Source organism: Leopardus geoffroyi, chromosome B2 (assembly GCF_018350155.1).
Source record: "Leopardus geoffroyi isolate Oge1 chromosome B2, O.geoffroyi_Oge1_pat1.0, whole genome shotgun sequence".
NCBI classification, from domain to species: domain Eukaryota; kingdom Metazoa; phylum Chordata; class Mammalia; order Carnivora; family Felidae; genus Leopardus; species Leopardus geoffroyi.
Genome location: NC_059332.1, coordinates 48,615,294 through 48,637,035, shown reverse-complemented (window position 1 = coordinate 48,637,035; position 21,742 = coordinate 48,615,294). Strand labels below are relative to the sequence as shown.

Here is a 21,742-nt window from a genome sequence, read left to right as displayed (position 1 = left end):
TAACTTCAGTAGTTTTACAGTTTCCTTCCTACTACACCCAAATTCAAGTCTTAGGCAGAGATAACCTTGACTGCTTTTTAAAATGAGGATTGTGATACTAACAAATCCCTGAAGGGCAAAAACTAAACCCCCCAGGCTGAGAATCAACTGCTAATCAGTGTGATCTGGAAATTTGGTGACTGCTTCCCCAGAGGGTAAGTTTGGGCCAGGCAACTCTGCCTTAAAGATGGCAAAGTGCAATGCCTGTAAATGTGATGACTTTATGGTTGCTGCTTACATATTCTAAGATCTCCTCCAAAAACCAATTCCCCACAGGAGTGTCATAATATCACATCCATAAAAATAGAAGAAAAAACCAAGACCAACATGTTAGACTCTAGAGAAAATTCTATAACTTCCTTCATTAAGACCATCTGGCTGTATTTCCTATCCCTTCCCCGTCCCACAAATTAACTGCAGATCCTCTTGTTCTCAACTGTGTAGAAGTTCCTGTTTATTACATACCATAAATATCATCCCCAACCCCAAAATGATGAGCAAATTAGAATGTGCCTGTCATAATTATGGCTCTTTAATTCACAATTGATGAATCTACACTGAAGATCATACGTGACTCCCCTCCATGTTTCCTCAGCACCACCCTGCACCCTGTTTTCTCCTAGGCGTCATTGGCCTTATTAAGCCATATTTCAATAATAATAATAAGTCCCAGATAATCAGCAGGAGATAGAACCCTGGGAGTGGCATGAGTTTTAAAATAACCATTAGGGGTCAGGAGTGCAATAATAGTTTCCTTATGAAAAAAGACAATGTGCTTTCTACTACTGACGATTCAGAGGTAGAACCTGGGAAGGAGAGGAATATAAAATGGATTGCTGCTTACAGAGTTACTCTTGCGAGAATTCATACAGAGGGAGTTTCACACACTGTCTCCTGCACATGGTGGTACAAGTGACCGCTGCACTGCCTTAGAGTCTGGACCTGAGCACTCTCCAGAGCTTAGGGACTCTTGTACACGTCCTTTGGCCTCTCTACAATTGCCAGTTCCCTCTAAGTAAAAGGACCTTTGAACTTCTCTCAGGCAGCCTCTTGACATTCGACTCATAAGGGCACAACAATTGCAGTGATTTCCAGTTAATCATGAAACGTGTAAAATGTCAGCCTTCAGCCAACAGTTAAACTCAGCCACTTCGTGAAATGGCCACACGTCTTGCTTACCTTCCACCAGGGAGGTGAGTAACGTGACATTTGCTGCTTTGCGCCTGCCCGCGGGTAAATTCAAACCGATTTTTTCTAGCCTTTCTCGCAAAGATCTCCCCCCATTTTTCGATTTGGCTCTGAAATTGCAAGAATTAACATTCTGATTAACCTCAGAGTATTCCTGAAACAAAGTTTAGACTTAGCAATCTAAAGCCCAGTGGAGCTTGAAGAGGTTTTAACTTGAGGTTAGCACATTTTCCCCCTTTCCTTGTGGTTATTTGCTGATAGTTTGCTGAGGTTTGCTTAATTTCTGCAATACAGAGCATAAAAAAATTGAGTCTTTTTTTTTTTTTTATCTCGTGAGAAAATAAAATGATACCAGATGGGAATAATTAGGATGTAGGTTGTGGGTCCAGAAAAGGTAGAAGTTGCACATGCAAACACACAAGCTCTTTCCTTGTAATGGAGCCAGTTGGTAAGCAGAAACTGGGCAAGCGCTACCTTGCCGAAAAGAAGGAAAGAACTGGGTGGTTCAGAGAGAAGGCACTAGCTGAAACAGGTGGGCCTTTCGAGGAAGGAAGGGGTCAAGAATTGCTGTAAGATGGAGTTGGGTTAAAAGGGGAAGGAAGACTGAAACATGAAACCAACATGATGATGGTAATCGCAATAACAGTTAAACTAACACTTTAGGGAATTTAGTTATGCGATAAGCACTGTATATTGATTATCTCACTTAATCTCATAGCAAGTTTTATACACACACACTCAATGCCCAGGGGGTGAATGAAAGAAACTTCCACACTCCAGGACTCAAAGGACTCACTTGGAGAGCACGGCAAAAGGATTCAAAGTGAGAAAAATCCATGAGTCACCCCCTTACTTCCTCCCTCATCTCTCCTGTATGTGCTAAAGTCTTGGCAAAAATACAAGAAAAAACCCAGTTACTCTGACCTCTCTGGTGGTACAGTTCACACAGCCACTTTTAGGAAAGAAAGGGACTTTCAACCCCCCAAATAGGCCAGCTTGAAAAGTTCGTCTCCTACAGCGTCACCTTCCTATCAGAGACACTACCAAAGTGTCCTCTGTCCAGGCACTGGCAGAGAATCTGGGGAGAGGCTTTAAAATCTTAAGATAAAAGCCACCTCTTCCTCCATTTTTCACAAGGAGTCCATGAAATGTCTTCCTCCAATATTGAGGACCATTTGAATGCCCCCACGGGATAACTGTTAATATTCCATTGTTATTATTGGCGGTGTTCTTACTGAAGACAAGAGGTCGCAAGTCTAGTGCAGAATTTTTCAAGCCGAGGGAACAATGCTTTGGTGGCTAGTGACCGATTCAGTCGGCCACCAAACATATTTTAAAACAAAACACAGAAGTATCACAGTACGTTACTGGTACAAAGTGGTTTATTCCATGAAACTTCTGTTTTAGATAAGTGTGTGTCGGTTCTGAGTTTCACTCAGGCTACAGAACGCCCTCGAAGTGTCCTGGGGCTGGGAAGGAGTCCCGCGCCAGGCACAGGGCAGGGAAAGTGGGAGGCTCCCGCCACCGATCGCAGCGGGAGGGCGAGGCGGTGCGCGCTGGCGGCGCGTGGGTCCCGGGGCGGCGGCGTTTGCGCGCGCTGCCCTCAGCACGTGGCGGCCGCAGCTCTCCGCACGCGCAGCTGGGGGGCGGGGGGAGGGGGCCCGCGCTCTGGACGCCCAGTTGCTAGGCAACTGCGACGGGCTGTATGTTGGTTTCCGGGAGAGCCCTCTTCCTTCACCCCATAATAACCGATTTGGGGGTTTTACCTTCTGAGGACGCCGCCGAGGAGAGACGCATTGAGGCATTCGGGGGGCGAAAGCCGTCTCTGAACTTCTCCCACAGTTACTTTGTACTTTGAAGTTGAACTGAGCAGAGACAAACGGCCCGGGACCGAGCAAAATACCTCGCCGGTGTTGACGGACATGCCTCCCAGGAAGCCATCTTTATTCATCATCAGAGAAGTCACAGATTTGGGAGGAACCGGAACTAGGGAGAAAAAAAATATGCCATAAAGGTGACCGGGTTTCGATCCTGGTGACCGGCTGATAGAATGTGTTGGTGCGTGCGCAGGGGCGAGGCCACAGGACAGGCGCCAAGTGGAAAGCTGGAGGAGGAAGTGTTTGTTCCAGTGGGGCTGCGGTGCGTTCAGAGCACTGTGTACAAACAAATGGAAAAGCCATCACTCCTCTGGAAACTTACCCCATGTGTGTAGCTATGAGTTCCCCCTTGCCACAGTCCCGCTTACTATACAAAATCAAAACAGACAGCCCAGAGTTTGAATTATGCTGTGAAACCCGGCAAATCCTATTCCACCATGTGCTAGCTTGTGACCTTAGATATCTCAGTGAACCTCTCTGAATCCTAGATTCCTCATCCATCCCCTAAGGATAATAATCATATTTGGTGCTGAAGTCTGGGAGTGATTACATTATCAATGATATAAAATGGTAATACCAATGTTCTGTATGAGAACCCCTCCCTCCTTTCTTATTGGACCCAAATCTATGGTCATCACTGGAAAGCATTGGAGAGTGGGCTCTTTCAGACACTGTGCTCAAGAACAGCCAAGTAATACCATTAAGCTTGGGCTCGAAAGAGCTGCTCATTTCTGTAAAAGTGGATCTCATTCTTTCCTACATCATAACAACATATTCATTTAGAAATGAACCCAAATGCTCCTCTCCAGTGAAAGCAATTCCACAGTGACATGAATTTTGTTTACAAATTAACTAAAGCACCGGCTGGTGATTGTTTGGAGCAGTTATGATTTACAACAGGTGCCCTGATCAATCAACCAATCACTCTAATTCATGTGAGCGGAGGTCTTGCCTTGCCCCAGTTGTTTCATTTCGGCAAGTAATTGATAACAAACCGCACTCAAGGTATGTTTTATGCAGAAGTTAATAAGAGCTGACAGCTGGTTGCCACTGCTACCCAGGCGCATTCAGTCTCTCCAGCCTGTATTTCTGTTTAATTGTGTTTCAGTGTCATCTGCACCTCAGGAAGAGGCGGGGCTCAGTAGAACCAAAGGGCTGGGAATGAGGAACAATGAATGGTCAATCTCCCAATTCCCGGGCAGTCTTGCTCCCTTGGACTTCTACACTGCTGAAGCTCATTTTCTTTCTGCAGGCTCTAGAAGCCACAGGGCAGGTGACTTTTCCTGGCTTGCCTTACACCTTAGTTTCTTCCGATGGGATATGAAGCCCCCAAATCTTCAAACAATATTTGTTGATCACCAGTTCAGGGGATTTATTGAAACATGCATCTGGCATGAAAAAGAAGGCTCCCATTCCTTCTCTTTAATAAAGATTATGTCTTATCCTATCATCCTGGTAGGGGAAGACATGCTTTTTCCACCATCCAGAGCCTAAAACTCTACATGTCAAACAAGTTGTACAACTTCTCTTGTATAGAATAACCAACAGTGAGTATTTTTGTAACAGCTTATTCTCTCTACTACAGATTCCAGCATTCAGACTTCCATGATTGTTTGGAGACTCCTGAAAGCCAGGTTGGTCCCAAATCTTTTATTTATTAGGAATTGCAGTTTGGCCCTTTACAAACATCTCATGGAAAAGGATTTTCCTAGGAGAATGGATGGAGGTCCTGGAGCATTTCCTTTTGCTACTCCTTAGATGTTTTAGTATTTCTGGATCTGCAGAGTTCAAGGCCCTGTCTCAGAACAGGTGAGTGATGTTAGGTAACAGAGTGGATCTTCTGCACTGTCCTGGTTGGGGGGGTGGGGGGGGCTACAGAACATGTTTTCTTCTTTCTGATTCCCCTCATCACATTCTCATATTCCCTTTTGAGAGTGAACCAATGAAAAGTCACAGAGTATTAATTACATTTGAGTAAAATATGGAGTTAAAGTCATTTAAAAGACAGTGATTTTGGTGGGAACACCCTGTCATTTAATTCTCTTACACAACATCCACATCTAATATGATCTTATTCTTCACAGCACTCTTGATTTCCATATTTCAGATTTGTATTCAAGAACTATAAACAAATAATTTACGATCATGGGAATTAGCTTCAAGTAACCTTGGAGAAACTTTTCTCCAAAATATAGATATAATTTTGTAATTTTAACATGGTATGAACTATAGAAATAAGTTGTAAAAAAAAATCTCATCTTTGACATCAGCAATATTTTCATATTTAAATACTATTTGGAAAGAATATTTTAACAGAAAATAAACCTCACTATAGAATATTTTAACAGAAGAAAAAACCTTACTAAGTTGAAAATAGTAAGTTCATTTCCCGTTTCCCATACTGAACAACCAATACCCCTTAGGATTGGAATTTTACCTGCTTCTCAGAGTCCCAGTTTTAAATGTCTCTAAAAGCCAAGCCTTTAGAGACACTTTATAACCTGCCCTCTAATTTCACTATTGTTAATTGCCTGATTTACCTGACAAGAGCCATTTCCTTTGGGGAATGTATAGTGTTCTCTTCCGTTCCATGGACTGTACCTTTCCTCAAATGCATTATCACCTAAATATCACCAATCCAGTCAGCTTCTGTCAACACATTGTTGTCCTCTTTTGTTGTTGTTCCCCCCGCCCCCCAAAGATGCAAGCCATTTGAGCAGATATGCTTCAGGTTATATTTCCATTTTCTAATTTATTTTTTTATGTTTATTTATTTTTGAGAGAGAGAGAGACAGAGTGGGAGTGGGAGAAGGGCAGAGAGAGAGGGAGACACAGAATCTGAAGCAGGCTTCAGGCTCTGAGCTGTCAGCACAGAGCCCAACACAGGGCTTGAACTCAGGAACCTTGAGATCATAACTTGAGCTGAAGTCGGACACTTAACCAACTGAACCACCCAGGTGCCCTTCCATTTTCTAATTTAAGTATAAATCATGTTCCTACCCTCTACTCTCTCATCTTCAGGTTCTAACCCTCTCCCACTCTGACCTTAATCTTGGTATCTTAGACTAGACCCTACACATTTCTTGTCCTAACTTTCCTTTGAATCCCTAGCAGTGTTATCTAACTTCCCCTCCACTTTCACACCTGCTTAGCTCAGCTGATTAACCCCATGTTTTATTCTCTTTGTCTTTTCCCTTCTGCTTTCCTCCAGCTTATCAATAAACCCAGAGAGCAACAGGACCCGGTTGATTTGTTAGTAATTATGAGCACACTGTTCCTGCTCATGGAACCCAGAGATGACTAAGATAGGTTTAAAGCGACAGCAGGAAATGGTAAGGAAATGGAGCATAGCAAAACTCAGCGTGAAGCTTTCAGTTCTTTACATGTTTACAATTTTCTGTGCATACATTAAAACTGGTTGGTTTTTTTTCTTTTTTTTTTTTTTTTTTTTTCCTATTCAGTTCTCAGTTGCATATCATGGCCAACTTCTGCATGTAACATCCACAAAACTTGCTCCATTCCTTTTTTCCTGGCATTATATTAGGGAGAAGAAAAAAGGTTTAAACCCAATCAGTATTTCATTAGAGTGACTGGAGTTTTATTTAAGGAGAGAGGAAGGAAAGCTGATTACAGAAAATATTATTCATTAGTGGACTATAGAGAACCAAAGTGTTAATAGACTAGCTCTTAATGTGTATTTTTTAAACTTAACTATGAAACCGTAGCCTTGAGATCTCTGTGTTTGACTGCAAACAGACCCTTTGTGGGTCTGATCTGCTGGTGGGGAAGAAAGGAAGAAATGAACCCATCTAATGGATTCAAAGGTAAGTCCCTCTGAAAGGTACTCAGACTTAAATATGTAAGCTACACCAGGAAGCCAACAAGAGGTTGAATACTGCTTGAAATAAGTACTTCTTACCAGCAGAGCACCCTTTTCTTTTTATACTTGCATTGTCTCTCATCTACCTGAGGGCTAAATATTATTTCACATGGATATACAGCACATCTATAAATGTGAGCACTGAAATCCTGGAAAGAAAAATAAAAGGATTCTCACAAAGAAAGCTGGCATATAAAGAACTACGAACATCCAGTGTTAGCATCCTTTAGGGGCAAAGTCTAAGAAGCTATAAACTGAATGGGTCCCATCACTTACTTGGTGTGTGGGACCTTGGGAAAGTCATTTATCTTCTCTTGATCTCAGTTCCCCCCTCCTCCCCACTGGGGGTGGAGGGTGGGAGTTGGAGAAGAGTGTCTGAGCTTTCCAACTTTGAAATTCTGTGAACTCTTGGGGCACCTGGATGGTTCAGTCAGTTAAGCATCTGACTTTGGCTCAGGTCGTGATCTCACGGGTTTGTGAGTTCGAGCCCCGCGTCAGGCTCTGTGCTAATAACTCAGAGCCTGGAGCTTGCTTCGGATTCTGTAACTCCCTCTCTCTCTGCCCTTCCCCTACTCACTCTCTCTCTCTCTCAAAAATAAATAAAAATTTTTAAAAATTCTGTGAACTCTGATTACTCCCTGGGTGGCTGGAATGTATCTCAGAGTCTTGAGTTGAATAAATACCTATTGGGATCCAAGTCAGCTCTGGAAATGTGAACCTCTTCCTTTGAGGGGAAACTCAAACCCTTTCAGAGGCTCTGACATAACTCTCGGTGCTTTTTTTACCTTCTAGGTCAGAAGGAAGAATCCCAACATTGTAATTGAAATTGGCAATTTCTTCCTACCTCCCCCCCCAAAGAAAATCCACACCAAATCAAAGTGTTTATATGGGGAAGGGGCCAGAACTAATGGGGAAAAAAGTGGGAAAGAACTGAGGTTGAACTGAAACTAACCAAACAGGATATCCCCAAGACCAATGAAAATGCCCCACAGTCACATTTGAACCTTGGACTCCAGCCACACTAGCCTTTCCAAGAAATCCCAGCATATTTTCTGCTCTCTAAGGTGTCAAACCTATTGCATTTTGGCCTCTGAATGCACCAAACACTTCTTCTTAAAGCCTAGGTGAGCCTTTTTTAGTTAGGCTATAGGATGGTGGCAGTGATCATTTATATTAGCTGGGCACCAACGCAGCCCCTCCCCGGCCCAGAATCCTAATCTTAATGGAACTGAGAGTTAAGAATGATTTTTTAATGTCTCGTTGGATTTTTAGACTGTTAATGTACCGAATCCTTCTCATTATTACTTTATTGATTGCTCATTGACCAGCCCCCTTCAAATCGTATTAACCACCCTCTGCCGGTTTAGATTAGGAGAGTTTAAAAAGCACCTTTCATTACTCCCTCCACTCCTGCCACGGAGTTGAGACTCGGCAGCTTAATGGGAGCTCTAATGGGGCAGCTAAGAGGAGAGGGGCCACGGTCCCTGCCGATTGCATTAATAGCTCAAAGGGGGCCAATACAGAAAATTAGCCGTAAACGAGCTCTGGAGATCTTCAAATGAAAGAGCCATTTATCACGCTGGCTACCTTCACTCCACTCGTTTGCTCTCTCTACTGGGAACAACTCATTTCCTCTTAACTAAATTACTTCAGAAATGTCAGCTAAGCCCAGATAGCAAACATAACAGGAGAGCTAGCCTATAATCTATGAGGTGATATCAACACGGGTGAAAAATTGGTTAAATTTTAGGAGAGAGTCCCTCCATAATTAGAGACAGTGAGAGACATAGAGACCTTTATCTTTTATGCCTAGGTCTTCTGGCTTCAGTATATATAATAGCAGAGACACCGAAACCTGGGCCAGTGGCTGCACTTTTATTAGTGAGGTAGATTTTTAAAAATCCCTCTATAAAAAATAAAAATTAAAGATCTCTCTAAAAACCCATTAGAAAATAAATTAAGCAACCGAGTCCCTTGCCCATTGTTGAAATGTAGAAAACTTAGTTCTGAAAACTGTCTCACCTCCTCTTTTATGAAATTAATCTCTGGGAGATATCCTTCATAAGGGTTGGGGAGGGGACAAAAATGAGAGACCAGAGGGCCAGGAAGAAGCAGGTAAATCCATACCCTTATTTTCAATGATTCACAGTTATCTAGAAAAGTAAATCAACCACTTATTTCTATTTTACCCATGACTCTCTACAGATAAATATATGATACTCAGATCTTTTCTTCATGTAATAAAGGAAATACCTGAAGTATTAAATAATGGAGTTGACCTAACACTTCATATTCATACCATGCCCCCTAAATCAATAAAGTGACTGGAGTGCCACTTAGATGTTTTAAGCTATACATTAAAAAATAAATAAAAAAGGCTTTAGAGGCCATAAAAAGTATTGCATGTTTTCGAACAGAACCAGCCACTTTACTCAATATTCTCCTTATTCCTGGAGATACCCTTATACATAAATATTCATATTTTGCTGACAAACATATACTAGCCCTGAAACCAAAGCAGCCTACATCTAAGAATGTTTTCAGGTCCATTTTGTTAAGCAAGCTAAATTCCAAATATTTTTATTGGCCTGCCTATTAATAACATTTCTGATTGGTCATCTGTTGGGCATGACCCACTGACAGCCCAAATGTTGTTTCTAGGATACAGAACCCTGAGATAAGGGGTTCTAGCCTCCGGTGAAAAGGGAGGGGGGGGGGGCTAAAACAAAAAAGAAACAGAAAAGCCATGGGGAAGTACTTCCCCACTCTCCCCGCCTTGCCCCCATCAACTAGCAGTTATCCAAAAGAGAAGACCCTAGAGGAAATGGTGAAAGTGAGCTGTCAGCACAGTTGCAAATCTAAGCACCAAGCCTGGGTGTCCGAGCAAACCGAAAAGCTGGCATTAAAAACTGAAATGACACTATCTAAAGAAGATAGGGAGAGATGTTTGGAGCAACACTCAAAATAAATAGTTTTGCCCCAAATCTCACCATTCTTCTTCAGGATATTACATTCCAAAGCCAAATGGCATTATTCAAGTACAGCTCCCCCCACCCCTGTCCCAGCTCCCATCCTTCACCTCCAAAGCCACTTTTTCTGTCTGTGTAAAGGAAGATAATTTAGAATACCCCACCCTGTTTGGAATCCTTACTTCACAACCCTTCTTCTGTACCAGGCTTGATTTTGCATTCCTTTCCAAAGCACCTTTTCTTTAATTGTTTTTGTGACTGTCATGTGGTTCAAATTAATCATAACTGACGGAAGCTAGGGATTGTTGACATCAAATATAAGGACGGGCCTTCTCCGGAATCGATAAGAAAGGGTTACAGTAGTTAAAACTGTATCTCCAAATACCAGCTCTAGCGATAATTAAAGATTGCACTGTTTACACATTCAAGCTCCTAAATTGGTGGCATGTGAGTGACATTCGGGCCTTTCGGCAGCCACACTAATCGCCAGGCATTCTCTCAGTGACTGTCAGAAGAGAGGGGGAAAAATTAAGCAGCTGCAATACGCCCGAAATGAGTTATTGTAATTACATTTAATTAGTTTAATTAGTTAATTATTTTGCTTACAGCTGTACAAGAGACTGCAAACATTTGTTAATATCACATGCCCTTTAACAGTATGGGGTGATTCCACAGTCACACTAAATCATGAATGCATATGTAGGAAGATTTAGAAATGTGCATAGGCTGTCTCAACTTCTCAGGATGTGCATATTTAGCAACACATTTCGCAGGATTTTTAAAAAAAAAATAATAAAGAACTCATAAAAGACAGAGAACTGGGAACAGAATTACCACACACAAAAATCAAATACAAAAACAAGAGAAGGACCTGTCTCAATGACTTAGGTTAGGGTTTAGCTCAGCAAACTCCAGTCATAAATGAAATAATTATAGCACATTTTTGAAAGCAGTGTTTCCTAACCAGTTCCACACACAATGGTAGTTCGGTTATTTAAGATGTATCTACAATTGCTGCCAAATGTACCATGAGAAAGTGGCAACAGTCTCTGTCCCTCTGTCTCTCTCATCTGGGTTTCTGTCTTTGCCCCTCCCCGTTTCCTTCTTCCCAACATGCCTTTTACACCTTTGTCCTGTGATTGTGCACAAACATTTCTCTCTTATAAAATAACGAATTCCCCCAAAGCGAAAACTCATAAAGACATGACTGCACAGGAAAACTTTGCTTACTTTTGGGAGGAATAATCCATACCTTTTTTAATGACAGACTGGTCCAATAGATTCATGCCGCTGTTATTGGCATCTTCAACTGACTGTGAATATAAAAACATCACTATTCAAATTGACTGGATATTAAAGAATTGCACACATAAATCATGTCATTCCAAACTGGAGTTTCTGTTATTTCCATTTATATTAATTCACAAAGGGAGGTTTTATTATTATCATTATTACCTCCAAATCAACATAGAAATGAAAGTCACCCAAATTATAAATTCTTCCAATGGAAGAGGAGGAAAAAGGAAACTGCGAGAGACATCTGGGATGCAGTATTGGTTTAGTTATTATATTAAACATAGATGTTACACAGACATATAAACTTTCATATTACTTGCTCTTATGAATTGTGAAAATTTGGCAACAGCTGAAAGATTTTCACCAATATAAGTACGGATAATTCCTGTTTTCAGTTCTATCCCAGCACATCTTAACCCCAGAGTCACTTTACAAATACATAATAGTTTACATTATGGGATTTTAATTAAAGTCTGAGCAATTTGGAATGGAATGCAAACAGCAACACATAGGAACACGTTTGCAAGCTGGCAGGACCGCACACACTCTTCAGTCCGTACACGTCCTTGTGTGCTATGAATTTCTTGCTGCCTGACAATCCCTCAGAGGAACCTGCACAGTTTGCTTCCCCTCCCAATCCTGCTGCTGCTACTTCCCAGCAAGAAGCACACCTGTTAGGGCCACAGTAACCACAGACACACAGAGAGCCCCCGATCCTCCCAGTGAGCACCTAGGTTCTGGCAAAGAGCATTCATCTTCTGTGCCACAGTCTTATCCTAAAGGGGAGTTTCAACCCTGGGTGTTGGCAGCACTTCTGAGGGGAAATGGCTGTTGGGATGAGTTTCTTACTGTCAGGATGCACAAATACAGAAGTTCTGGCTGTGCGTCCCAGGGCATCCAAAAGCACTGTATTCCCTCCTCTCCCCACCCCACCCCCCAAATGAAAAATAAATGCTAGGTCTTTCTGAAATATACCGCTGCTTTCCTTGATTCTTAGAAACCTACGTTCGGACCAATCTGTCCCCCACTCGACAGAGAAGTAAAAAGCAAACGGCTTGGGAGTGAGGTTGTGTTTTCACAGCACCTCCCACCCACTCACACCTCATCCCCAGACAGGGTGTGTGTTCATCACAAGGAAGAGCCTGTCTACCCCAAACAAGCAGCACGTTAGACACGAGATGATCTAATCACGAGGAGCGGGGGAGGAGCATGTTAATTTGTTTCTTTACGTTTTTAAGAGTCACTCTTCAGTTGTCGGAAAGGTGAGGAAAATTGTTATTCCCCGTAAGACCCGTTTTCCATGTTGCAACATGCCATGTCCATATTAAGAAACAGTAAAACGCTTTAACAAATACTTCATACAACTTGCTCGGAACTCCTCAGGACACCCCCACCTTGCACACCCACGTGCGCGCGCGCGCACACACACGATTCACGCCTTGCCATGCTCACGTGTCTACACTGCGAGGCGTCCACTCAAGACCAAAATAGTCGTCGGTGACTGTGGGCGGGCAGGCCCCGGATCTCGCGGGCCGGGACCCAGGGCGCCCCCACACCTCACCCTCACGCCGATACGTAAATATGTATATACGCCTCATCAGCGACGTGGGGTAGTTGTGGTAGTTAATGAGAAGGCTCTTGTCTGATTTTCTATCTAATTACGGCCGCCTGCTGGGTTTTTGTACAGGATATTCACGCAGCATGCTGGCGCTTAATCGTCACAGGGAGGATCGTAAAGATTTAATTAGGACTGCATGCGGAAGCGCAGAAAAACAACTCAGACTCGTAATTACTAGACTTCTTTAGTTAAAAGTGATACCAGGGGTTGCTTTAAGACACTGGTGTGTGTGTGTGTGTGTGTGTGTGTGTGTGTGTGTGTGTGTGGTGGGGTTTGACAACGTCCTTATATGCTTATACTCAGGGGTAGTAGAGGTGACGCGAGGTTAGGGAGCAAAGACTGGAAGAAGAAAAGAGGGGTTCACGACAACTAAACTCCAAAGTAGGTGTCATCTCACTCCATCTTTCTCTCTGATGCTGTTTTTCCGGAGTTTTTTTTTTAACAGTGCACACCCCCCAACACACATACACGCAAATGGGTGAAATGTAGCATACCCAGAGCCCAAACTGCGATTTGCTAGTTTAATAGCCCCTGTGAGTAAATTGAAATAGAAATTGACAGGGTTTTATAGTTTCATTTAAAAAAATATTAGAAGCATTTGGTTAATTAGCTCCCCTCCTCTTCTCTCACGGTCGGTCGGGGCGGTGGCCCTCCGCGTGTGTCTGGGTCACACGACATACCCACAAACCAACCCTCGGCCAGGTGAGTACCCCTCGGGGTGAGGCCCTCTGGCCCAGCGGCGCCCTGGGGACCTGTCAGGTCCGCGGCTGGGAGGGGGCAGGGAGAGGGATCCGGAACACACACTAGGTCTTCGAGTTCGTACAAGTGACTGAGGTCCAGGCCGAGGCACCCTCTGGTCCCTTTTTAAAGACTGGTCAGGCGCAGCCAACCCAATCCGTAGCTGCAGGAAACGGTGAAATCCCCACCGGCCCGGGTAACTTCACCTCCCCCCTCTCCCCACCCCTACCCGCCTCCCCCCCCCCCCCCCCCCCCCCAGCAACTCGGAGTGGATCCTCCGGGATGGAGCAGCTGAGGCGAAGCCCCTGCATTCGGGCCCGGTCCTAGGTACATCTCTCCCCTGTCTTTCTTTGTCACCTGCCCCCTGTCGTGTCAAGCGCATCCCTGCCTCAGAAGGCCTGTCATCGCCGCCGCGGAGACAGAGATCCTCCCTGCAGCCTGGGACAAGCGCAGGATGTATCCCCCGTGACCCCGTGCACTGAAGGTCGTCCAGAGAAAGTCCCGCGAGCCACCCCACCCCGCCAGATGACGGGTTTGGAAGCCTCTGGGGGAGGAACTGGGTAGAGGTGGGGAGCATGCGTGGGCCGGGGCCTGCACCTTCTCTCCTCTGGGCTCTCTGCACCTCCACAGTCCTTGTTTCGAGGCAACAACTCAGCCTGCCGCGCGACGCTTTGATGCGGGTGTTCTCCCCAATACACCCTGAACTGGTCCTGTGCTTCCCTCGTCCTTTGCATTTGACCAAACACTCAAAACCCCTCACAATTCTATCTTAAAAAAAAAAAAAAAAAAAAAAAAACTAAAAAACTAAACTAAACTAAAACCAAACTAAACTGAGACCAAAGAAATCTATTCCCTGTTTTGAGAGAATTCCTGGGTTCGACTGACTGAGTCACTGGGCCTGCAGGGTGGTGGTGACACGGCCAGTGCGTTAGCATTGCCAACAGCAGTGGTGATGAGTTGGTCCACTTTCATTATCTAGCACTTTGAGCCGTACTCAGAAAGGTTAATTTAAAAACTTGCCCCCTCCCAGACACATATTACCTCAATACATTTTTTAAAAAGCTATTAAATATTTCCTTCTTGTATGGTATTCTGAAATGAGCAGTATCTCCAGACAGGGATCATCAAGCTTGATTAAACCAACAAAACTATCGTTCATGTTACTATGGGTAAATCCAGCCACACATCATGTGATCCCATTATTTTGGGAAATAATAAATAACTGAATTTCTTCTAAAACAATAAACCACCACAGGCTACACACAGGCAGCATTTGATGCTGTCACCACATTTTAGCTGTCCGAAATAAATGTATATTTTCCCCAGTAAGGTAAAACAGGAGGACTTTTCCCTTTCCCATTTCATTTTCCTTTGCTTTCGAGGTACGTCTAAAACGATGCACAATATATACAACTATGCCAATGAGACCAAAGTGTCAAATACCTTTCAACCGCATTTATCCTTTCTGCAGACTATTTAAATTAGGGAGCAAAAGGAGACCTGCTCAGAATCACCCAGACAGTTTTTCGAAATCATTTCTTTGATGTTTCTTTGTTTAGTTTAACCAAGTATTCTCAACCAAATCAGGCTCCATTGTGTAGGTTGCAGATGGGTTAGGGAGTGGGTGGGGGGAGTGTTTTGAGCCTTTTGTTTTAAGAAACAAACACGTGATGCCTGTCTAACTGGGATGGTGGCTTTGGGGAGAGGAGAGTATTAATGGAGGGGAGAACTGAGGAGGGATGTGGAGAATACTGCTCCATAGTCGTCTGATGCACCAAGAGGTGAAAACAATTCTCCAAAATGGTATGTGTCCTCTTGGACTCCCAAGCAGAATTATGGCTTTCTGGGTCACCCCCACCCCTACAATTATTCCATTTCTCCGGAGATGACTTTGGAACTCATTTATCTTCAAAAAGGGCTCAGCAGCTTATGGGACATTCAAAGTAGGACCTGGTTTGGATGATCATAGCACATGTTTTTCTGCCCCATGTGCATTGTCATGCTTAACATCCAGCAGGAACCTCTGGAGCCCAAGAGGCCCTTGCACCTCTATGCTGAAGCCCCAGACTCTAAGCAGCCCAAGCTTTCACCTGCCTTGTCAGGGGCCAGGCCCACTATGGAACGTGCATGGTGGGGGGCAGTGGTGGTTGGGAGGGTACCTAGCTTGCTAGCACAAAGTACAAGAGAAAAAGGAAGTAGCTAAGTCAAGAGGAAAAACAACTAGCCTTGATCGTGATGACCCTAAACTATCAGCCCGTACATGCATCTCTTTCTCCTTCAAGATTTCATTTCTAGTGGTTCCAGCTTTCATAACTGGACCTCCAGAAATCGCCACTACATGCATAACACATAAACAGTTATATAAGTCGTGTCCAGCTAGTCCTGTTTTAAAGATGGAAACTCTCTCCCCCTACCAGGATGCAGAGTGCCCCTCCCCCATCCCTCCCATCTCCCGGGGCACTCACTATTTATTTATTGTCCTTCTCATTTGTTTGTTTGTGGTTACCTGGACGTCTTCCATTCCGGGATGGCCGAGGCCGTGCAGCGAGAGGCTGTCACCCATGCCCGCGTCCAGGCCGTGGTGCGCCGAATGCAGCAGCACGTCTGGCCGGCGGACCGAGTGGTAGTCCCTCCGGGGGTCGAGGCCCGAGAGCTGGGGCAAGGCGGCCCGAGGCTGGGGCAGGAGAGAGCCGGCTTCTGAACCCACTTCTTGCCGCTGCCGTTGCCCCCAGGGATGCTGCTGGGGCTGGTGCAGTGGGTTCAGGGAGTAGGGGTCGTTGACGTGGGAGTAGGGGTCCTGGCTCTGGTGGTAGGGGAGCGGCTGGTAGGGAGGCGGGAAGTAGGGCGGCTGGAAGTCTGACGACGGGGTGTGGGACAGCGGCGGGGCGCTGGAGTAAGGTCCTTGAGACACCGAGCCCAGCTGTGAGAGCCTGGAACTGTGGCTCGGGACGCCATCGTGCCGGTCCTGGGAGCGGAGAGAAGGAGAGAGAGACAGAAGCAGAGAGAGAGAGAGAGAGAGAGAGAGAGAGAGAGAGAGAGAGAGAGAGGAGAGAGAGAGAGAGAGAGAAAGAAAAAAAAATACAAGCGACTAATGGAGAAGCCCCGCTTCTGTACATTCTTCCCAGGACAGGGGAAGCAAGAGTCTGAAACTTATACTCCCAGGTTGACTCAGAGGGCACATGATTTCAGCAATTCCAAACGCGAGGCTTTGAGGGGAAAAGTGGGTAGAATCACCACCCACTTAACCAACATCTGAGCCTTCTGTTGGGAGTGCAAAGCAGGCAAAAGGGGTAAGGGTCAAGTAACTGAATGGATGGGGGGAATTCTAAATTCCTTAATTAAAAATATAGGAGCCTCCCGTACAGTGTTTCCTCTTCTGGGTGTTTTAAACTATCTTTTCTAACTCTTCCAGAGGTGCAAAGCATAACAAATAAAACTTCATACTGTTTGCTCTGCTGCTGCTCCTGTTCCAAACCAACTTCTGCCTTCACTGGCAACCCAGCCAGCTGACCAAGTGCTCCCCACACAACCTGATAATTCCAGGAGCTCTGAGAAATCTGCCTACTCTGAGTTCCCAGTCACCCCTCCCTCCCCAAGAGGAATTAAATCATTTAAATACTGTTTGATTGAAATGGATCTCATTTGAAATTACATCCTGAACCCACGTTCCTTTAAGTTGAGTCGTGGTTCGAAGGAGTTATTTCTATGGTTGCTTTTCTGTATCTAATGCTATGATACTCCAGGGTGTGAAAATTAAGGACCTGGGGAAGGAAAAACAAGAAAAAGCCCAGACAACTTACTGTTGGTTCTGTCTGGAGTGGCAAACTGAGTGGAAGGAGAAGGGGGAGGTGTGTGTGTGAGAGAGGGGTGTTTAAGTTTCTCCCTGTCCTTTGTGGAAGTGCCTTGGTAAAATCCCCGTGATTCTTTTTTGGAGAAATTGTCACCTAAATTTCCAAACTGCAGTGGCAAATAAAAAGTTTTTCTCTGCGGCCTCCCCCCTCCCCAGCTGACTCATGGAGCTCAGACGGAGAACACACAATGCAGAGAGAAGCAGCTGCAGCCTCCTCCAATTATGGTGCTAAATTACCAAGCCAAAGGCGCTCAAAGGAAGACAGAGACAGAGAGAGTGAGACGCACGCACAGAGACGGAGAGACAGAGAGACAGTGAGAGGGGGAAGCATGCAATTCTGGTACAACGTGAATCCAAACTCACCATGGATGAATAGGTGTGGACTAACATCTGGAAAAAAAAGCCTGGTTACTGCTCAAAATCAAACAGTGATTTAAAAAAAAAAAAAAATCAAGGAGTCCAGCAGAGAAACGAGCTGGACACAGGAGCCGAGCTTGAGGGGTTTCCAGGACAAGCCATCAAAAAAAAAAAAAAAAAATCCCCCCCCCACCCCCAAACAAGATTGGCGATGCCTGTCACACACAGACAGAGCTGTTCATCGGGTCTCTTGCTGTCTTTTTGGCCTCTTTTCTTCTGCCGCTCTTCGGGGCTCCAGATACAGTCCTCTTCCACCCGAAGCTGGGCTCAGACTGCTCCAGCGCCCCTTCCTCCCTCCGCTTGCCTACACCGCCTCATAATAATTGATATTCATGACTATTAATATTACACGAGTACTTTAAAGGGAGAATGGAGGACAAATGGAGCGTGAAGCAGCAGCGAGCGCAGAGCTCCCCTACTATTGTAAATGACGTTCATTCAGTGGAGAATTACTAGATGTAATCAGACGAGGGGGCTGGCAAAGGCAGACTGGGGAAAAAGTTTAGCAGGAAAGAGGCAGAACTTCAATTAACTGAGCCGGGGACACGCGTAAGGCAGCCCCTGCTACTTTGGACAAGGCAGTGAGGGAGAGCATCGCTGGGGGCTTGTACAGAATGTAGGTGTCCTTGTTCCTGGAGAGGGACTTTCCTAATGGGAAGAACTGATCGCCCTAGGTGCTTTGTGTGCAGATTAGAAAAACAAAATAGAAAGGCGTTGCCTCATCATTTGGAGGGGAGAGAAAAGTAAACCGGTGGGCCTGGTTGTTTACAAGTGACGTTTGCAGATTTGCACTCAATATTGGAGATTATGCTGATTTATTAAAGGACTGGAGAGAGATGGGGCTTTTTTTTCATCCCTTGTGTGACCAGTCCCTTTTCACTGCTCAGTCTGTGATTTTTACAATTTAAAATATATGCAATCAATCTCCAAGTACACTAAATGTATCCTTTCCAGGCAAAGCCAGGGGCAACAGAAAACCTTCTGGGATGTTTCAGGAACCCGTTCAACTGGCCTGACTGCCATTTCTGTTAAAGTTCAACCTTCCTCCGGACTTAAAAAGGTTCCTTCCACAGGGCTGCTGGTTCTCCTATAGTTTTGATCAGAAAATTTAGCCAGATAAGGGTACCTGCAATATTCTCTCTCCTCCCTCTCTTTCCCTCGCTCTCATTTCCCCTCTCTTCTCTCTCTTCCCTCCTCCTTCCCATTTTGGTCTCCTCTCTCTACCCCTCTTGCACTCCACTCCTCCCTCTTCCTCTTTCCCTCTATTCTTTCTGCTCTCCCGCCCTCCTATCTCATTTAGCCAGTTTACTTTTCGTAAGCAAAGAACAAGTTTTATCCTGCTTACTTTTGGGAACCCACTGAAATCCCTCTATGTATATTCCGAGCTGTTCACACACACCATGACCCCATCTCCGTGAGTGTCATGCTCACTTCGGGCGCTCACATTCTTTAAGATAGTTCTAGCGCCTTCGACTTTACCATTATCCCGCCTGTTAAAGAAAGAAAAGGAGGCCGAACCGAAACAAGCCCCACCAGGCGGAGGCGCGGCTCTTCGTTACAGTCGATACACCGCCACAAAGAGGAAAGGAAAACCCTCATCATCTCTGTCTCTCTGTCTCTGTCTCTCTCTGTCTCTCTGTCTCTCTGTCTCTCTCTCTCTCTCTCTCTCTCACACACACACACACACACACACACACACACACACACACACACTTAGGGTTCCGGCCCGGCCGGAGCTGGGGGCGCTGGCTGCCTGCGGGACGGGACGCGGCGGCCGGGCGGCGGTGGGGCCGCGGAGCCCCAGTCCGCGGGGTTGAGGCTGGGCCCGCGGCGTCAGTCGGGGCTTAGCGGCCGCTTCTGTCCGCGGCCGGTTCCCTGTATCCGCCAGGCGCCTCCCGGCCGCGCTTTCCAGAATCTTCCCGGAGTGCCGGGGTCGCATTTTCTCCCCCACCGGCTCGGGGCACCTCTGTGCGTCCCACCGCGACCTTTCCGTACGACCGAGCGAGCGCTACTTGGCGCCGGTCGCCCAGGACTTGGCTTCCCGTCCTCCTCCTCTCTCCAACTTTTCCGCTTTACGGTCTCGGTCGCCCGGCTCGCCAGCTTCCCCCTGCCCCCTTCCCTAACTCTGCGGCGCCCTCCCTCCCTCCAAGCGCTTCTTTCCGTCCTCCCTCCCTCGACGTCTCCTCGAGTCTGCGCTGCCCTGTTCCCCACGGCTCCCAAGTCGGGGTCTGCGAGGCCATTCCGCTCGGAGCGGAGCTCCGCGGGCCTCCGCCGCCGTCCCCTCCCCGTCCCGCCGCGCGCCCCGCCCGGCCGCCCGGCCGCCTCGCCCGCCAACCCCGGAGCCGCCCCGCCGCCGCGTCAGCCGGCGCCGGAGGCCGACCAGGGCAGCGGCGAGCGCGGCCCCGGCCCCGGCCCCGCCGGGCTCCGGGCAACTTCCCCCGCCCCAGAAGAGTTGCGCCAACCCCAGCGCTGGAGAGCCGTGCGCGCTCAACAAGGGCAGAACACTGCGTTAAAAATACCCCCAAACGGGGTGTTGGACGCACTGACTCTCAAAAAAGCAAAACACAAGGAAAAAGATTTTTAAAAAAAGAAAAAAAAATGTCTGCTAGGACTCCTTAGCTTCTGCTCTATCGACACCCATCTAGCTATCTACCTCCCTCCTTCTAATTTTCCGTCCTCTACTTGGATTCGTTTGTTATCGATTTCAGAAATATTATTGAAAATAAAAATTAAAAGCCCGAGTCTGTTACGAATGAGGCTTGAACATCTAATTCTCTCCTACACTCAAACCCAGGAGAGCCTCTGCCTTGATCAGTCTCTATTTTCTCTGCCCACATTGAGTAGCACCACATTCCCCATCAAAGCCTAAGGGGGGGGGGGGCGAAGAAGAAGGAAAGAAAAATAAAAGAAAAAAAAAAAAAGAACGAAAAGAGAGAAATTTCCTAACTTTAAAGTAGCCAGATTTCAACCTTAAAGTCCCTTTTTCCGAATAGTGAAGTCTCTCCCCCAGCCAGCTTTTCTAAAAGTTAGAGAAAGCTAAGAAAACCGACCGGAAATCTACGACTAAATAGCTGAAAAATATATATCAGTTGGGGTGTCAAGAAGCTCAAATTCTGTATCTGCAAAGCTCTAAGATGCATCTGGGGGTGTCGGCTCACCTCATAGATATCCTCGTACTTGACATTCTCCACGAGCTTCCAGAGCATGATGGCAGCCTGGTCTCTAGGAGGTGAGTGCATTCATGTGAGGAGCAGATGTCTGGCTTCTCAGGACTCCGCTGTCTGTAATGATCCATCTATAATTGGAAATGGGGGATACACACCAAATCCGACGCTCCTCTCCCATCGCAACTTATATCTGTTGTCTCAAACAATAGGCTGGAGAAGTAAGCCTCAGCAGAGGGAAAAACATTATTACACACACAGGAGTTAGATGCAACCCACAGACATATATATTATAAAAATCATAAACACGTATTTACACCCAGACACCCACATTGAGTTATATAAGCACCCCTGGGTCACGCAGAGTCTACAGACTCTAAACATGCATTTAAAGGAGAGATAGGCGTGCAGTGTGATTAATAGAAACATACACATTTAAAAACCTCTATATGGAAAATGATGAATCATTGTAGCCACTGACTAAAGTCTTTACAATTCATAATGAGAAACCAGGGGACCAGCAGTCCCCCCATTTTCTATGTAGATTTTAAAAGGGGGACCATTACTGAGATTTTTAAACACAAAAGCTCCTATTCATGTGTGTTCAGCAGGAGGGTATTTTGAAAGCTGGATTTGGGGATTTTTTAGGGCAATTTCTCTGTATTGATGTCTACAAACTTTTTTTTTTTTTTAACTGTATCTCTGT

The 21,742-nt window shown here is 45.6% G+C and overlaps 1 protein-coding gene across 8 annotated transcripts in view; it reads right to left on the bottom strand.

The window, feature by feature from the left end:
* The window catches only part of TFAP2B (transcription factor AP-2 beta), a 30,272-nt gene extending 8,864 nt beyond the window's left edge, over positions 1 to 21,408 (bottom strand). For 2 of the 8 annotated variants that reach the window (XR_006717256.1, XM_045498510.1), the window contains exons 1-6: positions 21,031 to 21,404; positions 17,819 to 17,845; positions 16,112 to 16,570; positions 11,206 to 11,266; positions 2,994 to 3,213; positions 1,219 to 1,337 (exon numbers count right to left, since the gene is read on the bottom strand). Coding sequence is in view for 7 of the 8 variants with exons in the window: in XM_045498510.1 (XP_045354466.1) it covers positions 1,219 to 1,337; positions 2,994 to 3,213; positions 11,206 to 11,266; positions 16,112 to 16,570; positions 17,819 to 17,845; positions 21,031 to 21,111 (967 nt within the window). In the remaining variant the exon portion in view is untranslated. Of the gene's footprint in view, positions 1 to 1,218; positions 1,338 to 2,993; positions 3,214 to 11,205; positions 11,267 to 16,111; positions 16,571 to 17,818; positions 17,846 to 18,038; positions 19,042 to 19,217; positions 19,488 to 21,030 lie in introns of those variants that run through there. The other 6 variants (XM_045498509.1, XM_045498512.1, XM_045498514.1 and 3 more) reach the window with 6 other exon arrangements.
* Between the last annotated feature and the right edge of the window lie 334 nt (positions 21,409 to 21,742).